The following is a 23508-nucleotide window of genomic DNA, read 5'->3' on the forward strand; positions in this document are numbered from 1 at the left end:
CCCTTATCCCGCACAGCTCGACCCAACGTCATCTTCTCCGCCCTTTGCAGAGGATCTCCAGACAAAGATATATGCTTGCGAATAGCTTCATGAACTCTCTGCCTACGATACGAGTGGGTACTTGAATTGCTTCAAAGAAACTTTTCTGTTGGATCTGGATCAATTCGGATGTTTATTTATTTGAATGGTATAGCGGAATATATAATGGATTATATTTACAGCATGTGATCGTAGGGCAGCTATCTTGATCATTCATAATAACCTGTCGCCAGCTATTTTGCGATAGGTGAATTGCTGATCTACCTTGGAGGACGGCTGGGCACAATTTGTGGGGGAGTAGAGGCGCAAGTCTACTGCCTTCGTTCGCGTGCGAGTATCCATACTCTAAGCAGGACATGGCTTCTTTGCAACTCATGAAGGGACTGATGCACTATTGGTGCATCTCTGGAGATCTTTGTTGATCTCAAAACTCTGTTGCAACCAACTGCCCGCGTCTGCGATAGCTTGGCTAAGATTGAAGCTATCTGCCCCTCCAATAGCTCCTTGCCCGTCCTGAGCTGTGGGAGGCGTGGTTCCTGATAAGGTCATAGGCAGGGCGCTGATTTGGCTGGGAGACTGATGCTCCCGGGGCGACGAGGTCCTCTGGCTTGCGATATGTGGACCTATCTCATCATCCTGAGTCTCATTACGCGAACGAACATCTTTGCCTGAAGACGGGGAGGAATGTATTGATGGCGACGGATGGGTTCCGAAACTAATGCGTTTCTTTTTGTTATCTGAGTGACTTTTCAAGGTGTAAATTTGGTGGCTGGTTTTCTTCTTTGCGGTACTAAAGGTAAACGGAGTCACAGCGTCAATGATGCACTGTGTGCTCATCATTGGGGCTCCGACGGACGAATCCTGCATCGGGTGTCCAAGTGTACTAATTTTCTGTGGAATATTCATATGACGGAACGGCGTGATGTTGATTGCAGGGGGTGAGGCAGCAGCTGCAGTTCGAGATTGATCGTTTTCCGGTCCCCTAGGTGGCTCATGCTCGGGGCTGTCCAAGTCATTTTGAAAGGATCTTTGTGCGAGGAGAACCGCTGCCTGAGTAGAAAAAGGAGGATCAGGGATAGTATCACCATCATAGTCAGTAGTGTCTTTCGAGACCGCAATAGTATGCAAAGACGTGACACAGTCCATCATGGCTGAGGTTCCAGGCACCCGTTGAGCTGAGTCAAGTTTTTCGCTGGGATTGCTAGGCATGGGCATGATGGCCTGTTGCTCCTGGCCAAGTTCGGAGTTGGATTGAGCAGTCGTTACGATGGACCCCCTCCTCAGAGTGTGCGATTCCTGTGAACTCTCCAATTGACGAGATGCGATATTGTCCGCAAAGGACACGTTTCGAGGTCCTGGAGGCTGAGGGGGCTGATCAGCAACAGCAGCGGATCCTGGCTCTATCTGCTCAACCTCTGCAGCCGATGATGGCTGAACATGATCTTGTGTAAGGACGGGAAAGAGCCTGCGCCGGCGGTATTCAAATTTTGGAAGTTGAGATGAGGAGGAGACAATGCAGAGCGAGCCATGCTCCTTGGCTGGTTTCAAAAAGGCAGCATGATCCATATCGCTACGGATGGATTGCTTGGCGGGTGATTTGGATGCTCCCTCACGCGATATATCCGTTCTCGCAATGGACCCCTGGCGGGAAAGCGTGCGGCCGGGGGAGCTTGAGTGTCCGATTGAGGTGGTATGGGAATGAGCTTGAGGCCGAAGCACAGGCGTCTGCGAGCGTCGTTTGGATGAGATGGCCGCGCGTGCCCGAAGTTCCGAGTGACGGCTGGAGACAGTGGCTGTGGGAGATGTGGGGGGGTTAATGTTGTTTGAATTGATGCGGACACGATCCTTTTTCAACCAACGTGCATCATGTTGGATAAATGGACTTGGTTCCTGCTCCTGAGCTTGTGCAGCGGAGGGTCTTACCCAAGGCAGTGACCTTTTCGGCGTTGGACGCGAGGATAGCACAGTGCGGGTCGATGTTCCACTCGTTGGTTTCAAGACCTTTGGCCTCTCCGAGGTCGATCTAGTGTTCCCATTTGGTAGAGATGCTGCGAGCTCCAGATCCGATGAGATGACGGGCGAATCCGAGCCACCGATGTCCCGCGACTCATGGTATCGTCGACGTTTTCGCGAGTTTGTTTCTTGTACCACAACCTCCTCCACTTCTTCTGGCTCCTTATATGAACGGCCATGCCTCTGCCCTAAGTTGGTCGCTTTCCTCCTCGATTTCTTCCACGGGTTGACCCAGTCCTTGTCGAACGGGCCTCGAAGCGAGGCGGAGAGTATGAAAAGTGGTGTGCCCTGCAGGTATGCCTCCGCCAGGCGCTCAATCCTTCGATGCCGAGCAGAAAGCGCTACATCGTCGAGTTCGTCATCGGAGCCAAGCACCTCATCAGCGTCAACTTCGGAGGTCGGGGGCGAGCATATTTCCAGACAGAGCGGGGAGATGGATGGAGGCGGCGGCATCTGGTCTCAAGAGTGTTGAGCGGTTGGGTGGGAGCATGCACCTGAGCAGCGCATATAGCAGTGCAAGATTGTCGAGTCTGCTCTCATATCTCCTCCACCAGTAATGGCTCAGTTGTTTCTGTCGGTGCTTGACAGCTGGAAACCCGATCGTCATCCGCCACGCGAAAAAGTGGCTGTCCGAACCACTTAACGCGTTTTCCCCCACGTCGAAAACCCCGGCAACCACGTCCGGTGGCTTATGTAATATTCAGGAACTGAAGCCCAATTACCTAGGTATTTTATTCTGGAGTATTATTTCTGTACAAGAGTAGGGGCAGAGTAAGGTAGGTAAAAAATAACAACCTCAAAGACGGACAGGAATTCCATTCTACTTTCTCTATTCTACAGTCTACAGGGATGTTCCTTCAGACTGAAGTGATAGATACATCAGACAAGCAGCATTTCCAGAGATCCGATGACATGTCACAACTCACAACACTGCTGCGACGAAAGACACGAAGTTGCAAAGGACTGCGCATTCACTACTGCTGTCTTACTGCCTGACTGTAGGTACTTTCTTCTTCTTCATGCCTTGCGCTACTACAACCAGTAGGATTCGATTCCCATATCCACTTGGAGTCCTGTCCATCGATGCTTACACAGTGGTAGATACTACTACAGGATCACTGAGCCCCTCGCTTCTGGGGGCTTGTACCGCAGGGCAGGATCGTTAATTTGTTATCGATTATCTATTATTTATTATTTATTATTCTCCGACTGAGAGAAGATCGCTTGGTTGTTTGAACACGTTGTCGAGGGGGCTGCCGCCATCTCATGGACGTCCTCTGTAGGTACGGTACCTGGTTTCCTCTCCCTATCTTGCATGTCTCCAGTGCAGCGTGATCGCAACAGTAGAAGCACAACACTGTTTTATCAATGCATCACTAAAGGTGCTTGAAGCCTGCTCCAGTAAAATAACAGGGAGGATACGTAGGGTTTCATTTGACGACCAGTGCCGTTTCAAGATCTGTGAGGGTTGTAGGTAGACTCGGTAGACCAGGTAGAGAAAGTCCAACGAGGTTGCCCCGACCACTGAGCTCACTCACTGACTGGTGCGCCTGCTCCACTTCCACCACAGCATCATCGTCTGCAAACACTATCTAGATATCCCATCTCTCGGCACGCTGCACATTTCCCCCCCTCCCCCGGTAGTAATCATCTGGGATACTCTCAAGTCTCAAATGCTCTTTCAGAATATGCCCCTTCCTCCATCGCCTGCTGCAGTTCTTGGCTGAAATTGTTGTGGAACCGAACCCATCCAATGTTTTGTTTGTATTGCCCACCACCTCTCCGGCCGTGCTTCGATTATTCATTGCAGTTCCGTGATTGCGAAACGCGCCTGGCGGGTTCAGCGCCGAACAAAGAGAGCAACAAACCAAAACAAAACAATGGGCGATCAACCATGGCTCGACGACCTCTCCGACGACTGGGTACTTACACCAGACAAGCCCACCCCCATCAGCCCTGCACCTGCAGCTGCTTCAGCGACTTCATCTCCCGCCGAGTCCCACAGCTCCGTTTACAAGAACTCGCCCAGTCGCATTCCCATCATCACGCGTCGCCTCGCCAAACAAGAATCGCCCGCTGATGAGAAGAAAAAAGTCACTCGCCCCTGCCATTTTTACAGAAGAGAGCCTCCAACGCCCAAAACCCCTAGAACGCCCAAGACGCCGTCAAAGTTGCGATCCCCGGTACCTGACAAGACAAGCAGAAGTCCGCGGCCTAGTCTGCCCTCTGCGCGTAAACCAAAATCGACAATGGGTACGAGGTCGCCGCTGCGCTCGGTGTCGAACGTCTCCAGTCCATCGAGTCAGCACGATACCGTCCAAGTGAGACCGAAGAAAGGCAAAGAGAAGGAGACGACGACACCCGAATGGCAGAAACGGTTGATCCAAGGAGAATTGCCCTCGGGTGAGCAACGCGATCTGTTTGCGCCCATTGGACTCGAAAGCGTGTTCAAACCGCCCACCCCAGGCTCTGATACAACACAGAAAGGCGCCTTTGCGAAGATGAAACCTGCTGATGACCTGTGGGACTTTTCGAATCGCAGTTCAGCGCGCAAACATACCCGGAAGCCGAGCAGGCTTTCAATAGAGGTAACTGAAAGGGAGAGCGACGATTCGCCTCTCCAGAAACCCAAGCCACCAGCGCCAGAGGTAGTCCGGCGCAACCCAAAGCAGCCGATAGAGAGCCCTACACCGTCACCGAAGGGAACTGTGCAGAAAAAGAAGGTGCCGGACACAGGACCACCAGGTGATTCGAATGATGGTCCGCACAACTCTCAAATTGACAATCGGATGCGGACTGTAAGCGGATTGGAGGATCTTCGCAATGAAGGGATCACGCCAATCATGTTCACGCGCGTCAACACACTCGAAGGGGAGGCTACGGCAGAGGTCATCAAGTCAGCCCTCAAGCAAGTCACCAACAAACTTGAGCGCCTCTCTGTGGGTGCACGTGAGCGTCCCGATTCCAGAGCCAGTGATAGCGTGCTGCTTCATCAACAGAGCGAGATTCCCGAGATGTTACCGGAGGATGATCTCTTCGACGCGACAAGTCACTCTCTGCCCCAGGATTTATCTACTGGCACCCTAGACTACCGAGGACGAGGGCCCTTTGGGAACGTGCGTGGTGAACAGTATCTAAGTGAAGCTTCCTTCCCAAGACGACAGCTCTCTCCATCATCCTTTCCCTCACAGCGCTTTTCTCCATTTCTCCCCTCCAATTCGAGAATCCGCAGCTCGCCTCCATTTTACAACAAAATGCCTCACGTCGTCGACCCCCCGACATTACCCAGGCCCTCTTCGGCTCATGTAGGGGCACCACCTACCGGGCGATCCAGTGGCAGCAATGCCATGGGTATACCCTCTTCTGGAAGTCCATTGAAACTGTTTGGAACCCACGATACCTTTACAAACAACCGGCTGCTGCGTCGTATGAGCCAGTTCGAAGAAACCTTTGGTGATTTGTCGGAGGAAGACGAGCCGGTCTCGCCTTCAGAAACTGCCCGACGTAAAGGTGAAAGCCGGTCATTTCTGAGTGTCAGGCAGGATACGCCTGGCGATCGATCCACGAAAAGGCATGACCGCCCACGGTCGCGCAATATGATGAAACCAAGAATCAACCGCTTTGGGGATGGCGAACTCGATAACTTCGACTTCTCTGATACAAGTCCTTACGAGCCCAAGTTTTTGAATAACGACCTGGCCGACTCCAGCCTGCGGCCCTCACCACGGCAAACCGTTTCCGCCAAACGTCAACCACATCGAAATAGCGCTTTGAAAAACTACAGTCGGGATTCCGATCTTCATGGGGATAACCCCACTAAGGCTTCCAACAACAGGTCAGAGCCTACTGCCGATCACAACGATGTGGATGATACCGAAGAATTCGAAAAACATGGGACTACTGACACTCCAGCTAAGGATCCTAATCCGAAGAGGCGCAGGACGATTCTTAGCCTGGGCAGCTCTGGAGGAGACAAATACGATCTGAGAGACGGCATGCATGAGCCTGCAGATAACATGTCCTTGCTGCAAAGAAGTTTGATGCAACATGGTATGGACTATGGGGATGAGGAGTCACTTCTTCGGCCACAATCCTCATCGCGGCCCAGAACCCCAACGCCAAGCCAGATCAGATCGTCTCTGAGGAAGAGATCCTCATCCAATCGAGAGGGGATATTCGATGATTCAAATGGTCGAATGGGCCAAAAATCCCCCACGGGAGCAAGTGTTCCGATGCTGAAAGTCACTGGCGTTGATGAACAGGTTCGCAAGGGGTCCATAACAACACAAGATTTCCTGAATGAAGCGACGAAGATCATGGATATCATTCGAGCTAAAGGGAAGCCGGCAGTCGCTCTCTCGAGCGTGGAGGAGTCTGACATGGAGGCTCAGAATGAGCAAGAGAGCTATGAGGACGAATCAACCCGAGAGGAATTCTCACGTCCTCCCAGCCGAGAAGGTGTGGATATACGTAAATTACGCGAACCAACGAAACCCAATCCCAGAGTGTTGAGCCATCTGAAGAAATATCAAGAACAAGATGATGCAGACTTTGATGTGAACACTTCGGTCATGTCATTGCAGCTCGAAAAAGGAGAGACCACAGTTGCCCTCCCCGAGAAACATGCGCATCGGCAACAGCAAATCTCTCAGAGGGCACGAGAAGCACACCTCGGGCAGTCAGCGCACCCAGATGACTTGCTTGACAATGATGCACGACCTCCTCTGACCATCGATACCCAGATGTCTTCCAAGAGCTTCAGCTCACGCTCTATTCCCACAACCTCTTCCTTCAGCTCCCACGCAAAGGGGATGTTATCGTCTGATCAAGTGTCACATCTGATCCCGGAACAGGTAAACGGCTTCACTTATGATCGTTCCAAGCATCAGTGGGTGAAGGAGAAGCCTCGGAGGTCTCCAGAAAAGCCAAAAAACGATGATAGCGAGGAAGATCCATTCAAAGATATCCCTGATCTCAGCGTCGACGAATTGCAGGAGATGATCAAGGCGCGGAACTTATCGTCACCAGAAAAGACCAGAGGCCAGTCTGCAGACGAAGGGCAGGGCCATATCACAAGTTCCTCGAGTATCAAAACGTCACCATTTAAGCCCGGCTCTGAAGCACAGGGGACAGACGGACCTTCAGCTAGTGGCAGTACCGTTCGCTCCAAGATGACACGTTTCACGTCCAGTATTCCAAACTCGGAAACCAGGGCCACGTCGTGGGATGGAGACGAACCAAATGACACGGAACCCTCCAGTGAGGTCGAACACGAAATACAACTTCACGAAGGCCGTCTGTCAAAACCACCGCGAAATCAGCGGGATGTTAATCACCAGGCCAGGGTTGTTACTATCAGCTTCTCCTCACCACTTGTTTCCCATATTGTATATGGAGACGACGAACACTCAGCGAAGTCTTCTCAAGTCAATGCAGATGGCTTTGAGAAGGGCGTTGGGGTGACGAGTTCAACCACGCGTTTACTCCCCACCCGTTCGTCCCAATTGATCCCACATCGGAATTCTCTCGAAGGAAGGTCCTTTCTGCGACACTCGATATCCAGGATTGATGAGCGTGGCGAAGAGGTCGATGGTAGCGGGAGTCTACTGCCGAGGGACCCCGGAACTCTCGATTCCGTGCCTGTCACCGAAGAGACAGAAAATTCCTTGGTTCATCTTTCACGTACCGGGCATGATACAACTTATAGCTTCCATCTTAGCCCCTTGCCGGATTTCACTCTCAATCAATTCGACCAGTCCCTCCATCTTGAAGTGAGCTACATTGCCCAACGCACTCAATCTACTTCCTTGCGCCAGGTGCACGGGACGTTCGCCTTGGCTACCGAAGATCTGGTCAAGCACCTGACTGAGGCGGAGCCTTTTGAGCCATATTGGGACCATGTGCGACGCTTGATTCTTCGAGATAAGGGCCTGACCACCCTTCACAAGTTGAATGACTTCTGCCCCCGGCTGGAGGACCTCGATGTCTCAGATAATGAGATCGGCCAGTTGAGTGGTGTGCCTACAACCCTGAGAACTTTGCGGATACCACGAAATCGTCTCTCAAGCTTAACCGCGTGGGGTCACTTGATCAATCTACAATATCTTGACGTGTCAAATAACGAGCTGGAGAGCCTCGATGGATTTGGCTCTTTGATTCATTTGAGAGAGCTGAAGGCAGACGGAAACCATATCCGAAACCTTGATGGTGTACTCGATCTGAATGGGCTCTTGAGCTTGAAATTGAGCCACAACTCTTTGACAGCGGTCGATTTTGGAGCGGCGGAACTGTGAGTCAATCTGCTTCCCTCCCTGCATGCTTGGCCACAGTGCACTAACTAATCCCTCTTCCTACTGAGCAGAACTCGCTTGCAAGAGTTAGATTTAAGCCACAATCAACTGGTGTCGGTCCGGCATTTGGACTTGCTGCCGTCATTGTCGAAGCTTGATCTTAGCGACAACTACGTGAAGAAGATAAACCTTTCGGCTCCTTTACCCTCGCTGGAGTCATTGAAGCTTGCGAATAACCAGCTCCAGAATCTTGATGTTAGCATGCTCCAATCCTTGGTACTCCTCTATCTCGACCAAAATTACCTCTCAACGATTTCTGGATTGGAGAGATGCCGCGGTCTAGAAATTCTTTCGGTCAGGGAGCAGAACTTGGGTGATCAGAAAGACAGGTGCTTCGACCTTGACCTTGGAAAGATTAAAGACATTCGCAAGGTTTACCTTTCGTCAAACAAGCTATCGACACGAGCACTCCAACCATCGTCTCCACTTCTGAGCTTACAGCTCCTGGATGCTGCTTCGTGCTGCCTGCACACCCTGCCTGGAGGTTTCTCCTCCAACTTCCCAAACATCAAAGTCCTAAACTTGAACTTTAACTCTTTGAGTGATATTACCGAACTAGTGGGCTTGAACTGTCTCTCTCGGCTGGGTGTTGCTGGCAATTCTATCGCACGTTTGAGAAAGCTATGCCAAGTTCTAAGCCTAATGGGGCGCACCAAAAAGGGACAGGAATGCTCCCTCCATAAAGTGGACCTAAGAGGTAATCCTCTCACGGTGCGATTCTACCCACCAGCCGTGACCGGGAATGGAAGACTTGAGGACAAAAGAAAGCAAGGAGCAATCTCCGAGGGCGACGAGCACCAATCAAAGGCTCCTCTTGACCTGCGCTCTGCTTTGGCCTGTATGGGACCACATGAGGGTGTCCTCCGCTCCCCTCTGTGGGAAGCCCATGAGGAGGCATATCCCGAACGAGAACTTGAAATCAACGATCCGTATACATTGCCACCTGCTGACCCCTCTGCGGATCGGAAGTACCTATCTCATTTGGATGAAGGCACGCGGCTACGTCGCAAAGTCTTCGAGCTCATGCTCTATGCGGGGACCGGCGGCTCCGTCAAGTTCCTCGATGGACTGGAATTCCGGCCCGTGCTGGTTGAAGGTTCGGATATGGACCACGCATGGTCGAAACTGGAGAAGCTCGGCGTGCTGAAGAAGAAGAAGGCAATTACCCAATAAATGCCATCGAGCATGTAATATGCCATTTATGATCTTGCCTTGGGGTAATAGTGATGATTCAACCGGGTACATTGGCATTGGGGAAAGAGGAGTCTGGTAAAATGCATCCACGGCGTGACTAAACAAGCGTTTCATTTCTCATCCATCTTCTATTCATCCCGTATTCCTCTTATTGACCTGTTGGTGTGCCTTTTTATCTGCCTTGGAGAGCCTCTGGCGCTGAGAGTTGGTGTCGACTGGTTAGCATTGCTTGGAGTTCTGGGGTTTTCATGGCAACGCTGAGCGGTGCCTCCTATAGCATTAATGACAAGCATTCATGACTTGAACGCCGTACTTTTTGGAATCGAATGATCTCTACAACGTGATGAGGCCTTGTATTGTATGTAGGCTGGGGCCCAGTTTGATTGTGTTCATTGAACAATCAACCAGCCGCGGGCAGGAAGGATTGCAAAAGAGCAAGTTTCATTTCGTTGAGTCGTTATTATTACTTCGAGCCACGTCGGTGTTCCTTGGCTAATCATATTTTGGAATCTTGTGCCCCAAGTAGATACAGGATGACGAGAACGATTCAAGACACGAGGTACGCAGTATCTCTATCCTATCAAGCAGCTACTTGGTCTAGACTAGCAAACCTAGAACTCCGTTTCAAGGCTCTTCAGCTGCGCGGCAAACGTCTTCCGAATCCATTCCATGTACGCCTTCCACTTGTGATGGTCGCCCGAGACTTCGGCATTGGGAAACGCTTTGCTAAGCTCGCGAGTCACCTTCAGAATACCCATCGAAGCTTCCTGGGCCTTTTCGAGTTCCTGCTTCACGGCATTCTCTTTAGGTTTGAATGAGAGAACGGCGGAGTAGCGCTCGGAAAGGGAGTCAAGGTAGCGCTGGGTCTCTTCGGGGGCGATGGGGATGAGCTTTGAGGTCATGAGGTTGCATATGGTCCGGATGTCCTGCTCATCTTCGAGGCCGGCGAGGATGCGATCATAGAATTCGGACACGTGGGAGACGGAGAAGGCCGTGTCCAGGGAAGCGTAGAGGGTTTCGTACGCGGTCTGTCTGGTGTCAGACTGGGGATTCCACATAACAGTAGGCGATGAGACAAGGATAAATCACGTACCTTACGAAGCTCAAGCCCATCGTCAACCTTGTGCTTGAACGGGCCCATCTGTACCTCACGGATGAGTTCGGGTTTGATTTGGGTGTCGCCAAATACGGCTGGAAGCAATTCGCTAAGATGTGGAAGGATGATGTCCATCTTATTGTGAATTGCGGAGTTGAGGGTCGTCAGAGCGAGGCGGTGGTTGCCCAAATCACGGTCACTGAGCATGTTGACCAGAAGCGGGACAATAAGAGGTCTCAAAACGTCATTGTACGTATTGCGCGAGTCGGTCAGAGTGTAGCGGAAAGCAGATATCACCACGCCTCGAATAGTCGGATCGCGGTTGGAGAGATAGTCCTTGGGTTATAGTGTCAGGATAACATGTGGTAAAAAGCGGATTACGACAACGTAAACTTACCTGGAAGTGCGGAATATAGTTGACAGGATCAATTAATGCCAAACGACCAATACATTCTGCTCCCACAGCCCTGTTGTCTTCTTCTTCCGAGACAAGGAGAAGGGCCTGCCAGAGCTTAATGGCAGTGGGCGCCACATCCGGGCGAATAATCTCGGGATGCTGAAGCAATTCTTTGACGGAATGTAGGAGCAGATAGCTCTGGGGATTCGACTTTTCCAGGCCGCTCAGAATGACAGGCAAGTATGTTTTCGCGTTGCCGGCAGCTGCGTTTCCAAGGGCGGTTGCCGCAGCAAGTCGGACCTTGTCGGATTTCGAGTTAAAATGCGTGATAAACAGCTGCGGAGTCAACGAGCATGTAGAGCCCATGCGAAGGCCGATCTCGCCAAGGATTGCAAGTGCAAGACATTTACGCTGGGCATCTTGGGCAGTGTCTAATTCCGTCAAAAAGTCTTCCATCCGGACGCCCAGTTTAGGGCCACCATAGACCAAAAGTGTTCCGATCGCCCGGCCGACTACGGATGTGTCACCGTTGATGCCGACATCTCGTAGAAGCTTCTGCATTAACTCCGCTCCAGCACCTTCTTCTCCGATAACCCTCACAAGGAGGAGCATCGCCTTAAGAACGGTGCCAACAAGAGGAGCGAGCACAATAGAACACAAAGCAGAAATTAGATTCTCGTTCACCAGGAGGGAGGCATTGCCAGGCACCAATTTCGCCAGGATGATGAGCGACGGAGCAAGGAGGTGGAAATCATCGGCGCTGATTAAGGGTAGAAGGCAGTCCTCCAGCTCCTTCATTGTCTTGTCATCGTAATGGATTCGTGTATGAGGATTCATAGCCAGACTACGTAGCGCTTCAAGGCTGGCACCTCGGAGGGCACGGTCTGACTTGCGTAACTGAGCGCCAAGTTCCAGAGTCACTTCGCTGATCCATGTTATGCTAACGTCTGTATCCCGAGTACAGAGAACAGCTATATCATCTACGGCACGGACAGAGGCAAGACGAGTAGTCTCATTCCTCAGGCGGTCGACCAAAACCGAAAGGCCTTTAGACCGACGATCTGACGAGAGGAACTCGTGGCCCTTCTCTCCGGACGTACGTGCCAAAAGAACACCAAAGACATGGATCGCTCGTTGTCGAACTTCCAAATCGGCACTCGTATCCGTGATCCGCGACAATATCACATCATACAGCTTCTCGATCTGTGACGCAAGCTCTTGAGAAGCTGCGGGGACACGCGGCGGGGTAAGGGCTTTGATGATCTGTTCAACCGCCCCCAATGCTTCGCTGCTAACCTTGTAGTTACGATCATTGACGGCTCCGATGACGCCCGGAATCAATGCAATCAAAAATGGTAGCAGAGCGTCGGATGTGTGAGTCTCGGCAATGGCAGCGATGAGACTCAAGGTCTCGGTCTGCAGGGTCCCAGCACTCGCGGTTGCACCGGCAGGTGCCGACGCGCTGCCAGAGGCAGAGGACTTCAAAACATCCACAATTGGATCCTCGATCTGCTGCAGATGATCGGCCAGCCCACCGTAGCGGACGAGAGCCAAGCTCTTGAGCAGGACAATGATGGCTTGCCTCAGAGGAATTGAAGCCGACTTCCACATCTTGACCAGATTTTGTACAATAACTGGGACCGATCGACTCAGCTCCGCCTGAGGACCCGATTTCGGTGAAGATGGAGCAATGACAGGCGTGCTGATTGCGGAAGAGGTACCGATACTTGGTTCAAAGTCGATCATGCTAGCATCACTGTCTTGTCGTCTTCTCTTCCGCGAATTCTTAGATCCTCCGACAGATTCAAGGAACCCATTGGAGGTTATGATCATAGCACCTTCGCTAGTCTTTCGGACGAGGGCAGTCATGGTCGAGACAACCTCAAGCTTGACACTCTCTTCTCTTTCATTCTTAAAGCGAGAAATGAGAGCGGGGGCAATCTGTTGATATAGAGCTGTGTCATCCAAAGCACGGGTCCGCCCGTATGTTGAGATGACCGTGTAGAGCAATTTCGCCGCACAACGTCGGACCTTCCAGCTCATATCATCGATATCACTATACCCTCCTTCATCTTCAAACTCTCCAAATTCGTCGTCTTCCATATCGGGTTCCTCAGTTGCATCATCTTCGGAGCTATCATCTTGCGTACCTCCCATTTCTTCATCGTCTTCAACATCGGCCACGTTGGGATCGTATTTGAGGAAGCGGAGGGATGAGTTAACAGCATTGATCAAGTAAGGTTGTATCTGTTGACTGCAAGAGCTGATCAGTGTTTCCAACGTCACTAGCGCTGTCTCGCGCAGCTCATCCTCTTGAGGATCATGTTCGTCGTCTTGAGAGTAAGTCGACATCGAGTCGGACATGAGCGTATCGTCCTGTTGTATAAGTGAATGAGATGACAGACTGTCTGTCTTGCCGGAGGGGGAGCAATCAAAGTTGAACAATGAAAATGTAGTAATAATGAGAGCTATGGACTCGAATGATGCTGCAGCTGGAGAAGCTCCCCGACGATAACAGCCCCGCGCTAGTCCCAAAGTAGTTCGGGATCGCTCACCGCCGAGTGACCGGGCTTGGCATCAAAAAATTATTATTGAAAGAGAAGTGAGTGGTGAACGTGGTACTCCAGTAAAGAAGAAATCACTGCTGCAGAAAATCAAAAAGATCGAGAGATTGCGATGACTTGGATTGAGTCTGCTGCTTGGATGCTAGAAGAGCTTGTAGACCCCCAGCTTTCCTTGCTTTTGCGCGTTTCTTGCTGCTCGCGTTTTCAACTGATTTACTGCTTCGGTTGACATCGAGAGATTCTGTATCGGAAGCAGCAACAGTAGAACCCGTTGTAGATGTCGTTGTCTGCATATTGGAGCTGGCAATTGACGTCATGCCAGGTCTAGATGATGTACTGAGACGAACTGTCGGTTTAACTGTTCTTCGACGACAGGGAAGGCATTTGTAGACTGTGGCTCCGCCAGTTGAAGGCTTGGCCGCAGAAGAATCCGCGCGTTTGGATTTCTTTTTCTTAATCTGAATCGTCTTGCTAGTCGTAGGGTTTCTGATACTACCACAGGCACCACATGCAAAATCAAGTTGTCGTTGATTCAAAGCCTTGAATTCTTCGTGGAGAATTTGGTTATGGACCATCAACAGGTGAGCTGCCGTTGAAGGACTCAGGGAATTCAAAGAGTTAGCAGAGTCCTTCAGGAAACTCAGGCGAGGAGCATGGTCACTGGCAGGCATTGTGGTTCAATTGTGTTATTGGTTTTGGTTTATTTGGTACAGTAGGCAGAAGAATGTTATTGTGAAGAAGGTGGACAATAGAAGAAGGTGGACTTGTGGTTCTATTCTTGCAGTGGCAGATAGAATACTAAACCCATCAATGGGTTACTAAATCTTCACAGAGAACCATCCATCGAGCATTCACTTCAATTCAACACAAGATTTCCTCATCAACCATCAGCTTCCCTCTTCTCCTTCCCCCAACCTCCCTTTTCTCCTCCTCTCTGTCTCTTTCAGCATCTTCCTCTTCTTCCCATGTTTTTTTTCCCCCTTTACCATCGTACATCACTCAACTCATCTTTCGCATCGTCACTTACAGTACATTTTTCGAGAATTCGTCTCTTCTTCCTTCTCTCAAAGATCTCCTAATACAATGGCGCTTTCAACGCCAAGTTCTGCTTCCTTCAAGGTCGCTTTCGAAGGCTGTGTAAGTTTCTCTTCTACTCCTTCATCCCGAATGTGGCTGTTGTCTCCACCGTTATACTGATGTTAAATAAACCCCAGGGTCACGGCTGTCTAGATGATATCTATGCTTCAGTCCAAAAGAATGCTGCTAGTAAAGGATGGACCGGTGTTGATCTGGTGGTCATTGGTGGTGATTTTCAGGTAGAATCATTAACGTGGTCTTGTGTGTTAGTTCTGAGACTGATTCTCCATCCTAGGCTGTCCGCAACTCTCACGACTTGACTTGTATGGCTGTGCCACAGAAGTACAAGGAGATTGGGGACTTCCATGACTACTATAGCGGCCAAAAAACTGCTCCTTACTTGACTGTCTTTATCGGTGGCAATCATGAGGCTAGCAATTACCTCTTCGAGCTCTACTATGGCGGTTGGGTTGCACCCAATATCTACTATTTGGGGGCATCCAATGTAATTCGTTGTGGCCCTCTTCGCATCGCCGGCCTGTCTGGGATTTGGAAAGGTTATGACTACCGAAAGCCACACTTCGAACGGCTGCCTTACAATAAAGACGATGTTCAAAGTGTGTATCACGTTAGGGAGCTAGATGTTCGCAAGCTTCTCCAAGTTCGCACTCAGGTCGACCTTGGTCTTTCTCATGACTGGCCCAAGCAGGTTGAGCTCTCTGGTGACTATGAGACACTTTTCAGAATCAAAAGAGGCTTTCGCGATGACTCTAACAATGGAAAACTGGGAAACACCGCTGCAAAATATGTACTCGACCGTCTCCGTCCTGCCTTTTGGTTTTCTGCTCATCTTCATGTGAAATTCACTGCTGCCATCCACCATGGTGACAACGGATCTTCTCGTCCTCTTACAAGGGGAGCCACTTATCAAAACAGCCCCCTTCAAACTTCTTCTTCGCTGAAACAGTTTGGTATGGATGGCGCACTCGTCACGTCAATGATTGACGAAGATGAGGAGAAGCCGGCAGGCCAGCCAGATGGCCCAATCAACTCTCTTGACAATACCATGCCAACCGCCGGAAATCCCAAAGAAGATGACATCTCCGGGCATGTCGCCAATGATAATTCTACCCCCGAAAACGCAGACACTCAGACTGAGGTCGGCAACACCGCTCGCATGTCACCATTGAAGCGCACTCGTGGAGACGACCAGAGTCGAATTTCTGCCTGGAATAACTTCCATGCTGTAGCGTCTAAGAATGAAGCTGCCGAGAATGCTCGCCGCTTGGCGGAACCACGAGACCCATCTGCTCCGGAGGTAGATTACAGCGTAACCTGGCGCCAGATCTCGGTTGATGAGGATCAGCCCCTGCGCAAGGTCACAAATGTCGAGCAGCCCGTTGGCGATGGTGGCAATCCTGATGCGAAGAAACAAAAGATTGAACACCAGCCAATGCTTGTCAAGAACTCTGATGAGATCGATTTGGACTTGGACAGCGAGTCGGATGTCGAGAAATCAGTGAAGAATGAAAATAAAATTGAGCGTCAGGAAGCCAGCGAGACTACGACCACTCAAACTCTACCGGCTGGTGCTATCAGCGATTCAACCAATATCACAGAGGACCAACAAAAGCCCAACCCCGAAGTGGAAAGTGCCGTCCCAGAAGACATTCGAAACCAGCTTCCTGCTAGCTTTGCACGGCCCCAGATGCCTGCAACGAAAGCTCCATCTGTAGCTCATCCTGTCCCAGAAGCCATCTCCAACAAGACTACTCATTTCTTGGCCTTGGACAAATGCCAGCCTCATCGCCACTTTCTAGAACTACTTGAGCTTCCTCTTGTCTCTGATCAAACAAATGTTCAGCATTCACGTCCCTTCCGCCTGGAATATGATAAAGAGTGGCTGGCAATCACCCGCGTTTTTGCAAACGAGCTCCAGCTGGGGAATCCCAGTGCTCCTAACGCTCCTGACCGCGGCGAAGTCTTCTACAAGCCCCTCATCGAGGAGGCTGAGGAGTGGGTTGAAGAGAACATCGTCAAGACAGGAAGGATAACCATACCCGAGAGTTTCACTCCAACCGCCCCCTTCTATGACGCTGCCATTCCCATTCATACCGACATTATGCCCCCCGAATACTCGAACCCTCAAACTGCGCAGTTCTGTGAACTGATTGGTATTGAAAATAAGTTTCACCTGACCGAGGAGGAACGCCAGGCGCGAGCACAGGCAGGTCCGCGTCCCAGCAACCCGCGATTCAACAACTCCAATCGACGCATCCCTCGTCGTGGCGGCGGCGATGGTCATTCTGGCGGTGGTCAATGGCGTGGAAGAGGAAACGGTCGTGGCCGCGGTCGTGGTGGGGGTGCTCCTCGCTGGTAATTGACAGCAATGCTCATAGCCTGGCTGGCTGCGATGTCTTTGGCACGCTCACTGGGTTATTGGTTGATGATCTGGATGTACTATTTTTATTCGCTACAATGACGGGAAGTTTAGCTGACTGGTGTTCTCAATTATGGGATGCGTCCATGGAAATTGATACGATGCAAGTGACCAGGTAGCGAATCTAGATTATTCTCACAATTGAAGAGTTGTGAAGAGATTTCCACTTCCTGTATAAATTAAATATATATCACACGGATGAACAACAACAACAACAACAAATAGCTTTTCATATCCACGGTGGTCTCGGACGAATTATTTCTCGCGAATGATAATTCACAAGACTCGGAGAGTTATAAGTATAACATAATGGGAGGCAAGTTCATTTGCACCGCGCGAAAGTTGCACGAAATCTTACTCAATCTCCTCAATTCTCGGTCCCACGATGTCTTTTTGGCCAGCAAGCGGGTTAACAGTCAACCCAGCAATATGATCCCCCAAGTCCAACCGAGGCTCGATCGTCTCAGCGTCAGCACCTTGGGCCCCAATGCCCCATAGCAGTGACTTCTCCAACCAAGCTTCCAAACTCTCAATCAATACGCGAATGTGGCCACGGACGATGGTGTCTGTTTCTTGGCTTTCCACGAACGTCAATGTGCGAAGCATATGAGGGATATTGCCGATTGTCGCAGTGCCTCGGTTTTCGCCAGCCAGTTGGCCCCAGGCAGATTCACCGGAGAGAGAGAAGCCGAATCCCAGCCCTTGGCTTCCTCTGGATTCCCGCGCGGCTTCTACGGCTTTGAGGATGTCTAGCAGGAGAACAACGCTTGCGCGGCGGAGGATTGCACATTCAGGCCCTGGTTCCAAGGAGAGGGTGTCGAGCGCGAGGCCAACTGCTGAGGAGACGATCGAGGGGCCAAGGCCGGCGATGTTCGTTTGAACTGCAGTAGCCAAGATGGATAGAGCGGAAGCGCGAACTCGCAGGTCGTCAGGCTCTTCGTCTGAAGCGGCACCTGCCGCCCAGGCGGCTAGGATGTTCGCAGAATGGGCGGCTTGCTCTGGTGACTCGGTATCCGAGCCCTCTTCATCGATTTCCATTAGCTGTGGTGTCGTATGTCCTGTGGTTATCTTCCATCCTGGAGGCATGGCGGGCTCTTTGTTCTGGCGCTCTTCGCGCTCCCTTCGCCGCTTTTCCTTCTCCAGTTCGTCCCTTCGGCGCTTGTGCGCTTGTGTTCTGCGTGCTCGTCGACCTGCAACAGCAATCATACCGTCACCTAGGATCTTGGCTGTCTCACCCGTAAAAGCCTGTCCGAGGTCCTGAATAGTCCGTAGCAAGGACTCTCCAATTTTCAGTCTCTGATCCAGACTAGCGGTTTCGGTTCTGTCGACATAGCGATCGACAAGCGTCTTTATAACAGTCCGCGGGTGCCTTGACGCCAGCGTCCCTATTAATTTGATTGCATTCAGATATATGAATTCATCATTAGCTGTAGATTCAGACGGATCAGTGATAACAGATAATAGAAGTGTCAGGGTAGATGGTATATCGAGCACAGGCGAAGACTTCTTGACGAGATCAGATAATAGCGCAAAGCCTTCAGCTTGCACCGGTGGCAGATCGGAGTTGAGATTGGCCAACGCCCGACGATGGGTATCAAAGTCAGAAGCTTCTACAGAAGACTTCGCCTTACTATGTTCTTCTGGAGAGGTCATTTGAATCTCCAGTAACATCGACGCTGTTGTCCCTGGCTTAGCCAACGAGGGCGGTAGGCTAGGAATGAGTTCATCGAGCACTGATTTCAATTCCTTAAGAATCGGCAGTGTCTCCAGAGTCACAGGGAAGTCCGGGGATGCGAGAACAGTGGAAAGCAAGCTGAAAACTGCTGGCAAGGATTCAGCAGCCTCTGTGTCGGCTGTTGCCTGTTCTTGTCGGTCGTTTTCGGTTGGAACAATGTTCGTCAAGGATGAAAGAGACACGCCTCCGGAGCCCTGGGTTCGTGTCTTTTGTCCGACTTTCATCCTATTCAGTTCACCCTCAACCACTTGCTTTATGAGCTCGAGTACTCGGAGGGGGCGTCGTGAGAGGGTGTCCTTGAAGTGATCTAGCAGTGCCTCCGCTAGCTTGGCACTAACCAGTTTCTGAATGATGTTGCTTGATTCTTCTGCCTCTGTAAAAGGGTGCAGCGCGTCCAACGAATGCTCTTTAGCGGGCTGCACGAGCCATCTTTGGCTCACATACAGGAAGATATCGCCGGTCCGTTCTTCGCCATTTGGGTCAGCGCCTAGTAGAGTGATAAAGAGTTTAACCCGGGACTGTAGCTCATCGACTAGCCGCACAATATTCAGTCTGTCTGCTTCATCGACCTGGCGTTTCCTTAAAACCACGCGCTTTGCGGGATCTAGGTCGTAAGTCCAAGTAGCCCCACCATCCCAGAGCAGATTGTCAACGAGCTTCTTTAAAGGCTGCACCCCTACCGATATACCGAAGTAGGTCTGTAGTATTGTCATAAATTTTTCATGAATCATTGACTTTTGCTGATCCAAGGCAAAACAAGTGAGTCCCCAAAGCGGCAGCAGGATGGGATATACAAGTCTCTTCACAAGTCCTGGGTTTGGATGCTGAACAGTTATGCTGCTGAGTCTGTCAATTGCTAGCAGCAGAGCCGACTCATGGACAATCTCCCCATCTCCAAATGCCTCACCCAGACCGCTAGTGATATTCATCCATTTCTTCGTGGAGGCATCGAGCTCGGCCCCAAGTGTTTTGAAAATAGGCTCCACGAAAATTGAGTGACCAATGGCTCCAGGGGCTCCATAAGCCCTTTTGCCCAATATGCCGTTCCCTATAACGTATGCCACCGTCTTTTTCAAGTCAGGATCTTCGCCATCCAGCAGTGTCAGGAGTTGCGGAGCAATCGTCGTGAAGTAGAGCTGGGGATCCATTCCCTCCGGCACTGAGGAGAGTAAGCGCGAGATTTGCATAATCCCTTGTACTGTAAAATGTGGCCCATTTGACAACTGGGCTTGAGACTCTTGTCCCAACGATGGAGCAAACTGAGAAGCTAGGAAAAAAATAGTTTGCAGTACTCCATCATCACGTAAGGGAACTCGAGAGAGCTGACTCGAGATGAGAGTTTGAAACCAAGGGGCCGGCTTTGATTGGAGAAAGTTGGATAAGATCGGTAGCAGGACCGCGCATGGGGTTCTGCTTTCATTAGCATAAGGGGTGTGAGAGTGCGGGCTGGGCCTCTGAACATACTCATTGATTAACTTTGAGAAGATATCGCGATAATTCTCCCTCGACTCGGAATGTGGAATATTGGGGTTGAATGCCAGATCTGCGGCAGCACTGACGATATCGCTTAGAATACGTCCTCTGATAACAGGCTGTATGCTAGGTCTCGTGTCGAAGATGATATCCGTCAGGGCGATCAGAATGCGACTGAGCAGAACTTCATTTTGCGGCTTGTCGTATTCAAACTTATTCTGCCGTTGAGCGATAACCCCGGCTGGTAATACAGAAATGACCCTCTGTTGCAGAGGGATCCCTACTCCGGATGAAAGACACGGGTAGATGCCCTCAAGGGAGATCAAATCAAGCAGTGCGTGCAGCACCCTTCTTCTTTTTGCGTCTTCCAGAGCTGGATATTTTGGCTCAATATCGGACAAAGACGATTCATTGGCATTATTCGTCGGTGTGACGAACGCAGCATGGATGTGAGTTAGTATGTCCAAGGCCCTTTCGACAACCGCTGTTCGCGTAGAGTCATCATCTGCGGTGCCAGCTGATATTTCCCGACCTAAGATCTCTAGGAGAGACTTTCCGCGATATTGCTGGAGTTCCTCTTGGATGTCGTTAGCTCTGAAGTCCAAGGATAATATAACTTGCTTAGGTAGTGGTCCGCATGCCTCGTTGGAGAACTGGGTTTAGAATATTATAGGCAGCATTGAAGGCTCTCTGAACCCGCCTTGAGTCGCCCATTATGACTTAATCTACTTGCTGTTGGATGATGGCATTCCTGCGTTAACATCGATCTCATGGTATGTTCGTTCCTCTTCTACGCAGTTCAACTCGATGATGTCGTTTCCAATCAATCAAAATAATGAATGTGAAGGACAGTATCACCACGTGATAGCCCTTATCAAGTCCGCTAGCCATATTGGGGATCATGAACTGTTGACTTGTGGAGAGTAAATATGGCTCATCTTCTATATCTCCACTACTAAGAAAGTGATGGAATCGTAGTTTAGTGAGATTTAGCCCAGGCCTTGGGGGAAAACGCCAATAATGTAGATAATACGGAGCACAAGCTCAAGGCTACAATAATATACTATATATTGATCAGTAATCTTGCGGAGTGTAATGCTCGAAGCTTCAGTCAAGTCTGGTGATGACAGCTTTGTGATTTAGAATGCCGAAAATCATCCAAGAAATCAGCCCACATCTCGAAAGGGGTTCAGAGACGAATACCGAGTACTGAGTACTCCTTCCTTGCTTTGCATAACATTCAAAGAATGATATGTTAGAGAAACAAGGGAATAGAATGGATCAAGGATATGGTATGAAGAGGTTGGGAACTTCGCACTTGGCAGAGTGGCAAGAGATCACGTGCCAACGCGTCGCGCTACTTGTTTTATACCACCTCCCCTGATCGTCTTGTTCTTGTTCCCTTGTCTATACCCAACTGTGGCAGTACCTGCGGACAGTCTCAAACGACTTTGCGGATCATTCATTCTATTCTGTTTCCTTCTTATCTCAGTCGTCGTCAATTTTGACCTTCACAAGCTTTTGGTTGGACTCGAATTGCTTGAGCATGTGTCGGCCTGTGTGTGTTGTGATTATCTTGTGTTGCAAGGCCATGCCTTAGTCACCTGAAAGGGTGACCCTTGTACAGACCATACTCTCCCTACAGTTTTCCAGTCTTCATCATTGCATTTTGATGCCCTCTTCAGCAGAGCTATAATCATATCTTGCTCACTCCATTACATGGTTATAACTGTTGACGGGTGAGATGGATATTGGGAACTTAACCCTAACCTAGTCGGTTTCGAGTTTCGCGGTTTTGCATGGCGGAGCTACTGATCAGTCGATTGATTCCTGGGGGAATTGAACGATGAAAGGTACCCGATGTCCAGAGCTCTTGATGGGCGATATAAGACGGTTTACTATGCGTTTTAAGTTCCACTATCGGACACGCGTCGGTTTACCAATGCTGGGCGTTACATGCGGACTATTATGGATGGTTTGTCAATGCTTGAGCGCTTCGGAATCTTGGGGAGATAGTCGGCGGAACATGTCGGACACCTCGTCGAAAAGGTTGTCTTTGGGATCTTTTTGAATGCAGCGCGTGGGATGCTGGAGGTGCACCGTCAATATGCAGGCAGAATCCATCATCACGGTTCATTGACCGTCTTGAACGCAACAATACCCGTCCTTCGACGCGCCTACAAACAATCACGAAGTTAGTATGTCGGAGGCAATCCACTCGTCGGAATCAATTTGATATTTTGCTTGCGCCCAGGTGCTTCGCGAAAGTATCAAATTGTAGCGAGATTCCTCTGCACTGCTGGACTGCATGGTTTTCGATTGCGTTGCTCTTTGAGTCACACAATCAAACAGCTCGGCTTGTTGTCTTGTTCCGGTGTATGATCAATTGTCGTGTTGATGATCCTGCTCATGCGATGGTGGCAGCCTCGTTCCCTCTGCCAGCGATTTCGCCATCCCGTACTGTTCCCTACCCCGGCGAGCCTGGGCAGCCCGTACCTACTATCCAACTCCTCGTCCTTGGCGATCACCCCTATTTGGGAGTCTTGAAAACCTCGAATCACGGCAACAGCCACTGATTCGCACTTCATTCGAAGGTCCAGTCGACCGTGTTAACCATCTCTTTGCAATGTAGATTGTAAATAGATTGATGGGCGCCGACACTGGCGACGGGGTCTTTTCCCCGTCGCCCCTCCCTTCGGGGAGAAGGAAGCGATTTTTGCAGATGTTCTTTGTTCGCTTCTTCAATGCCCTCCGTGGTCTACTTGACATGGAGAGGAAACAAAAACCTGTCTCAGAGAGTACTGTACTACACACAAGGTTTTGGTCTTGGGCTTATATGATTATACGCTCATATGGACGGCATATTCGAGAGCATTTTGAGAGATGGAAAGCTTTGGCCATTATTGGATTGGGGCCAAGGGGAAACCTGAAATATCTTGAATTCCGCGAAGGGCGTGAGGCTTTTCAACGGTGCAAGCTGCGTCTATGAGCGTCGACTGCTGCTATGTCGTGCGACATCCATGCCTGAGCTTCTCACTTTACATCTACCAGCCAGTGGCCATCATTATTCCTTGCATGCCAGCAATTGCTCTCATTGAAGCATATCAGGCCACTCTCCTCTCGATTGCGA

General features: G+C 50.4%; 5 protein-coding genes across 5 annotated transcripts, besides 1 other annotated feature; 2 read left to right on the top strand and 3 right to left on the bottom strand.

Moving 5' to 3' along the window:
• Positions 1–411: 411 nt before the first annotated feature.
• ACLA_084130 (uncharacterized protein) lies at positions 412–2505 on the bottom strand (the record flags this gene model as incomplete). Its single annotated transcript, XM_001268143.1, has 1 exon — positions 412–2505. The coding sequence occupies one exon, from the start codon at positions 2503–2505 to the stop codon at positions 412–414; it is 2094 nt and encodes a 697-aa protein (XP_001268144.1).
• A 1427-nt stretch (positions 2506–3932) lies between these two features.
• ACLA_084140 (uncharacterized protein) lies at positions 3933–9575 on the top strand (the record flags this gene model as incomplete). The annotated part of the gene is made up of 2 exons (XM_001268144.1): positions 3933–8341; positions 8414–9575. The coding sequence occupies 2 exons, from the start codon at positions 3933–3935 to the stop codon at positions 9573–9575; spliced, it is 5571 nt and encodes a 1856-aa protein (XP_001268145.1).
• Positions 9576–10207: 632 nt separating this feature from the next.
• On the bottom strand, positions 10208–14324 carry canA (putative cullin binding protein CanA; the record flags this gene model as incomplete). The annotated part of the gene is made up of 4 exons (XM_001268145.1): positions 10208–10624; positions 10690–11028; positions 11090–13493; positions 13732–14324. The coding sequence occupies 4 exons, from the start codon at positions 14322–14324 to the stop codon at positions 10208–10210; spliced, it is 3753 nt and encodes a 1250-aa protein (XP_001268146.1).
• Positions 14325–14736: 412 nt separating this feature from the next.
• Positions 14737–17110, top strand: ACLA_084160 (RNA lariat debranching enzyme; the record flags this gene model as incomplete). Its single annotated transcript, XM_001268146.1, has 3 exons — positions 14737–14790; positions 14868–14969; positions 15026–17110. 3 exons carry the CDS (start codon positions 14737–14739, stop codon positions 17108–17110), a joined length of 2241 nt encoding a protein of 746 aa, XP_001268147.1.
• Positions 17111–17371: 261 nt separating this feature from the next.
• Positions 17372–17391: a microsatellite.
• A 133-nt stretch (positions 17392–17524) lies between these two features.
• ACLA_084170 (RTP1/Tango6 family protein) lies at positions 17525–20568 on the bottom strand (the record flags this gene model as incomplete). The annotated part of the gene is made up of 2 exons (XM_001268147.1): positions 17525–20315; positions 20564–20568. The coding sequence occupies 2 exons, from the start codon at positions 20566–20568 to the stop codon at positions 17525–17527; spliced, it is 2796 nt and encodes a 931-aa protein (XP_001268148.1).
• Positions 20569–23508: the final 2940 nt, after the last annotated feature.

Source organism: Aspergillus clavatus, genomic scaffold (assembly GCF_000002715.2).
Source record: "Aspergillus clavatus NRRL 1 1099423829806 genomic scaffold, whole genome shotgun sequence".
In the NCBI taxonomy this organism is placed as follows: Eukaryota; Fungi; Ascomycota; class Eurotiomycetes; order Eurotiales; family Aspergillaceae; genus Aspergillus; species Aspergillus clavatus.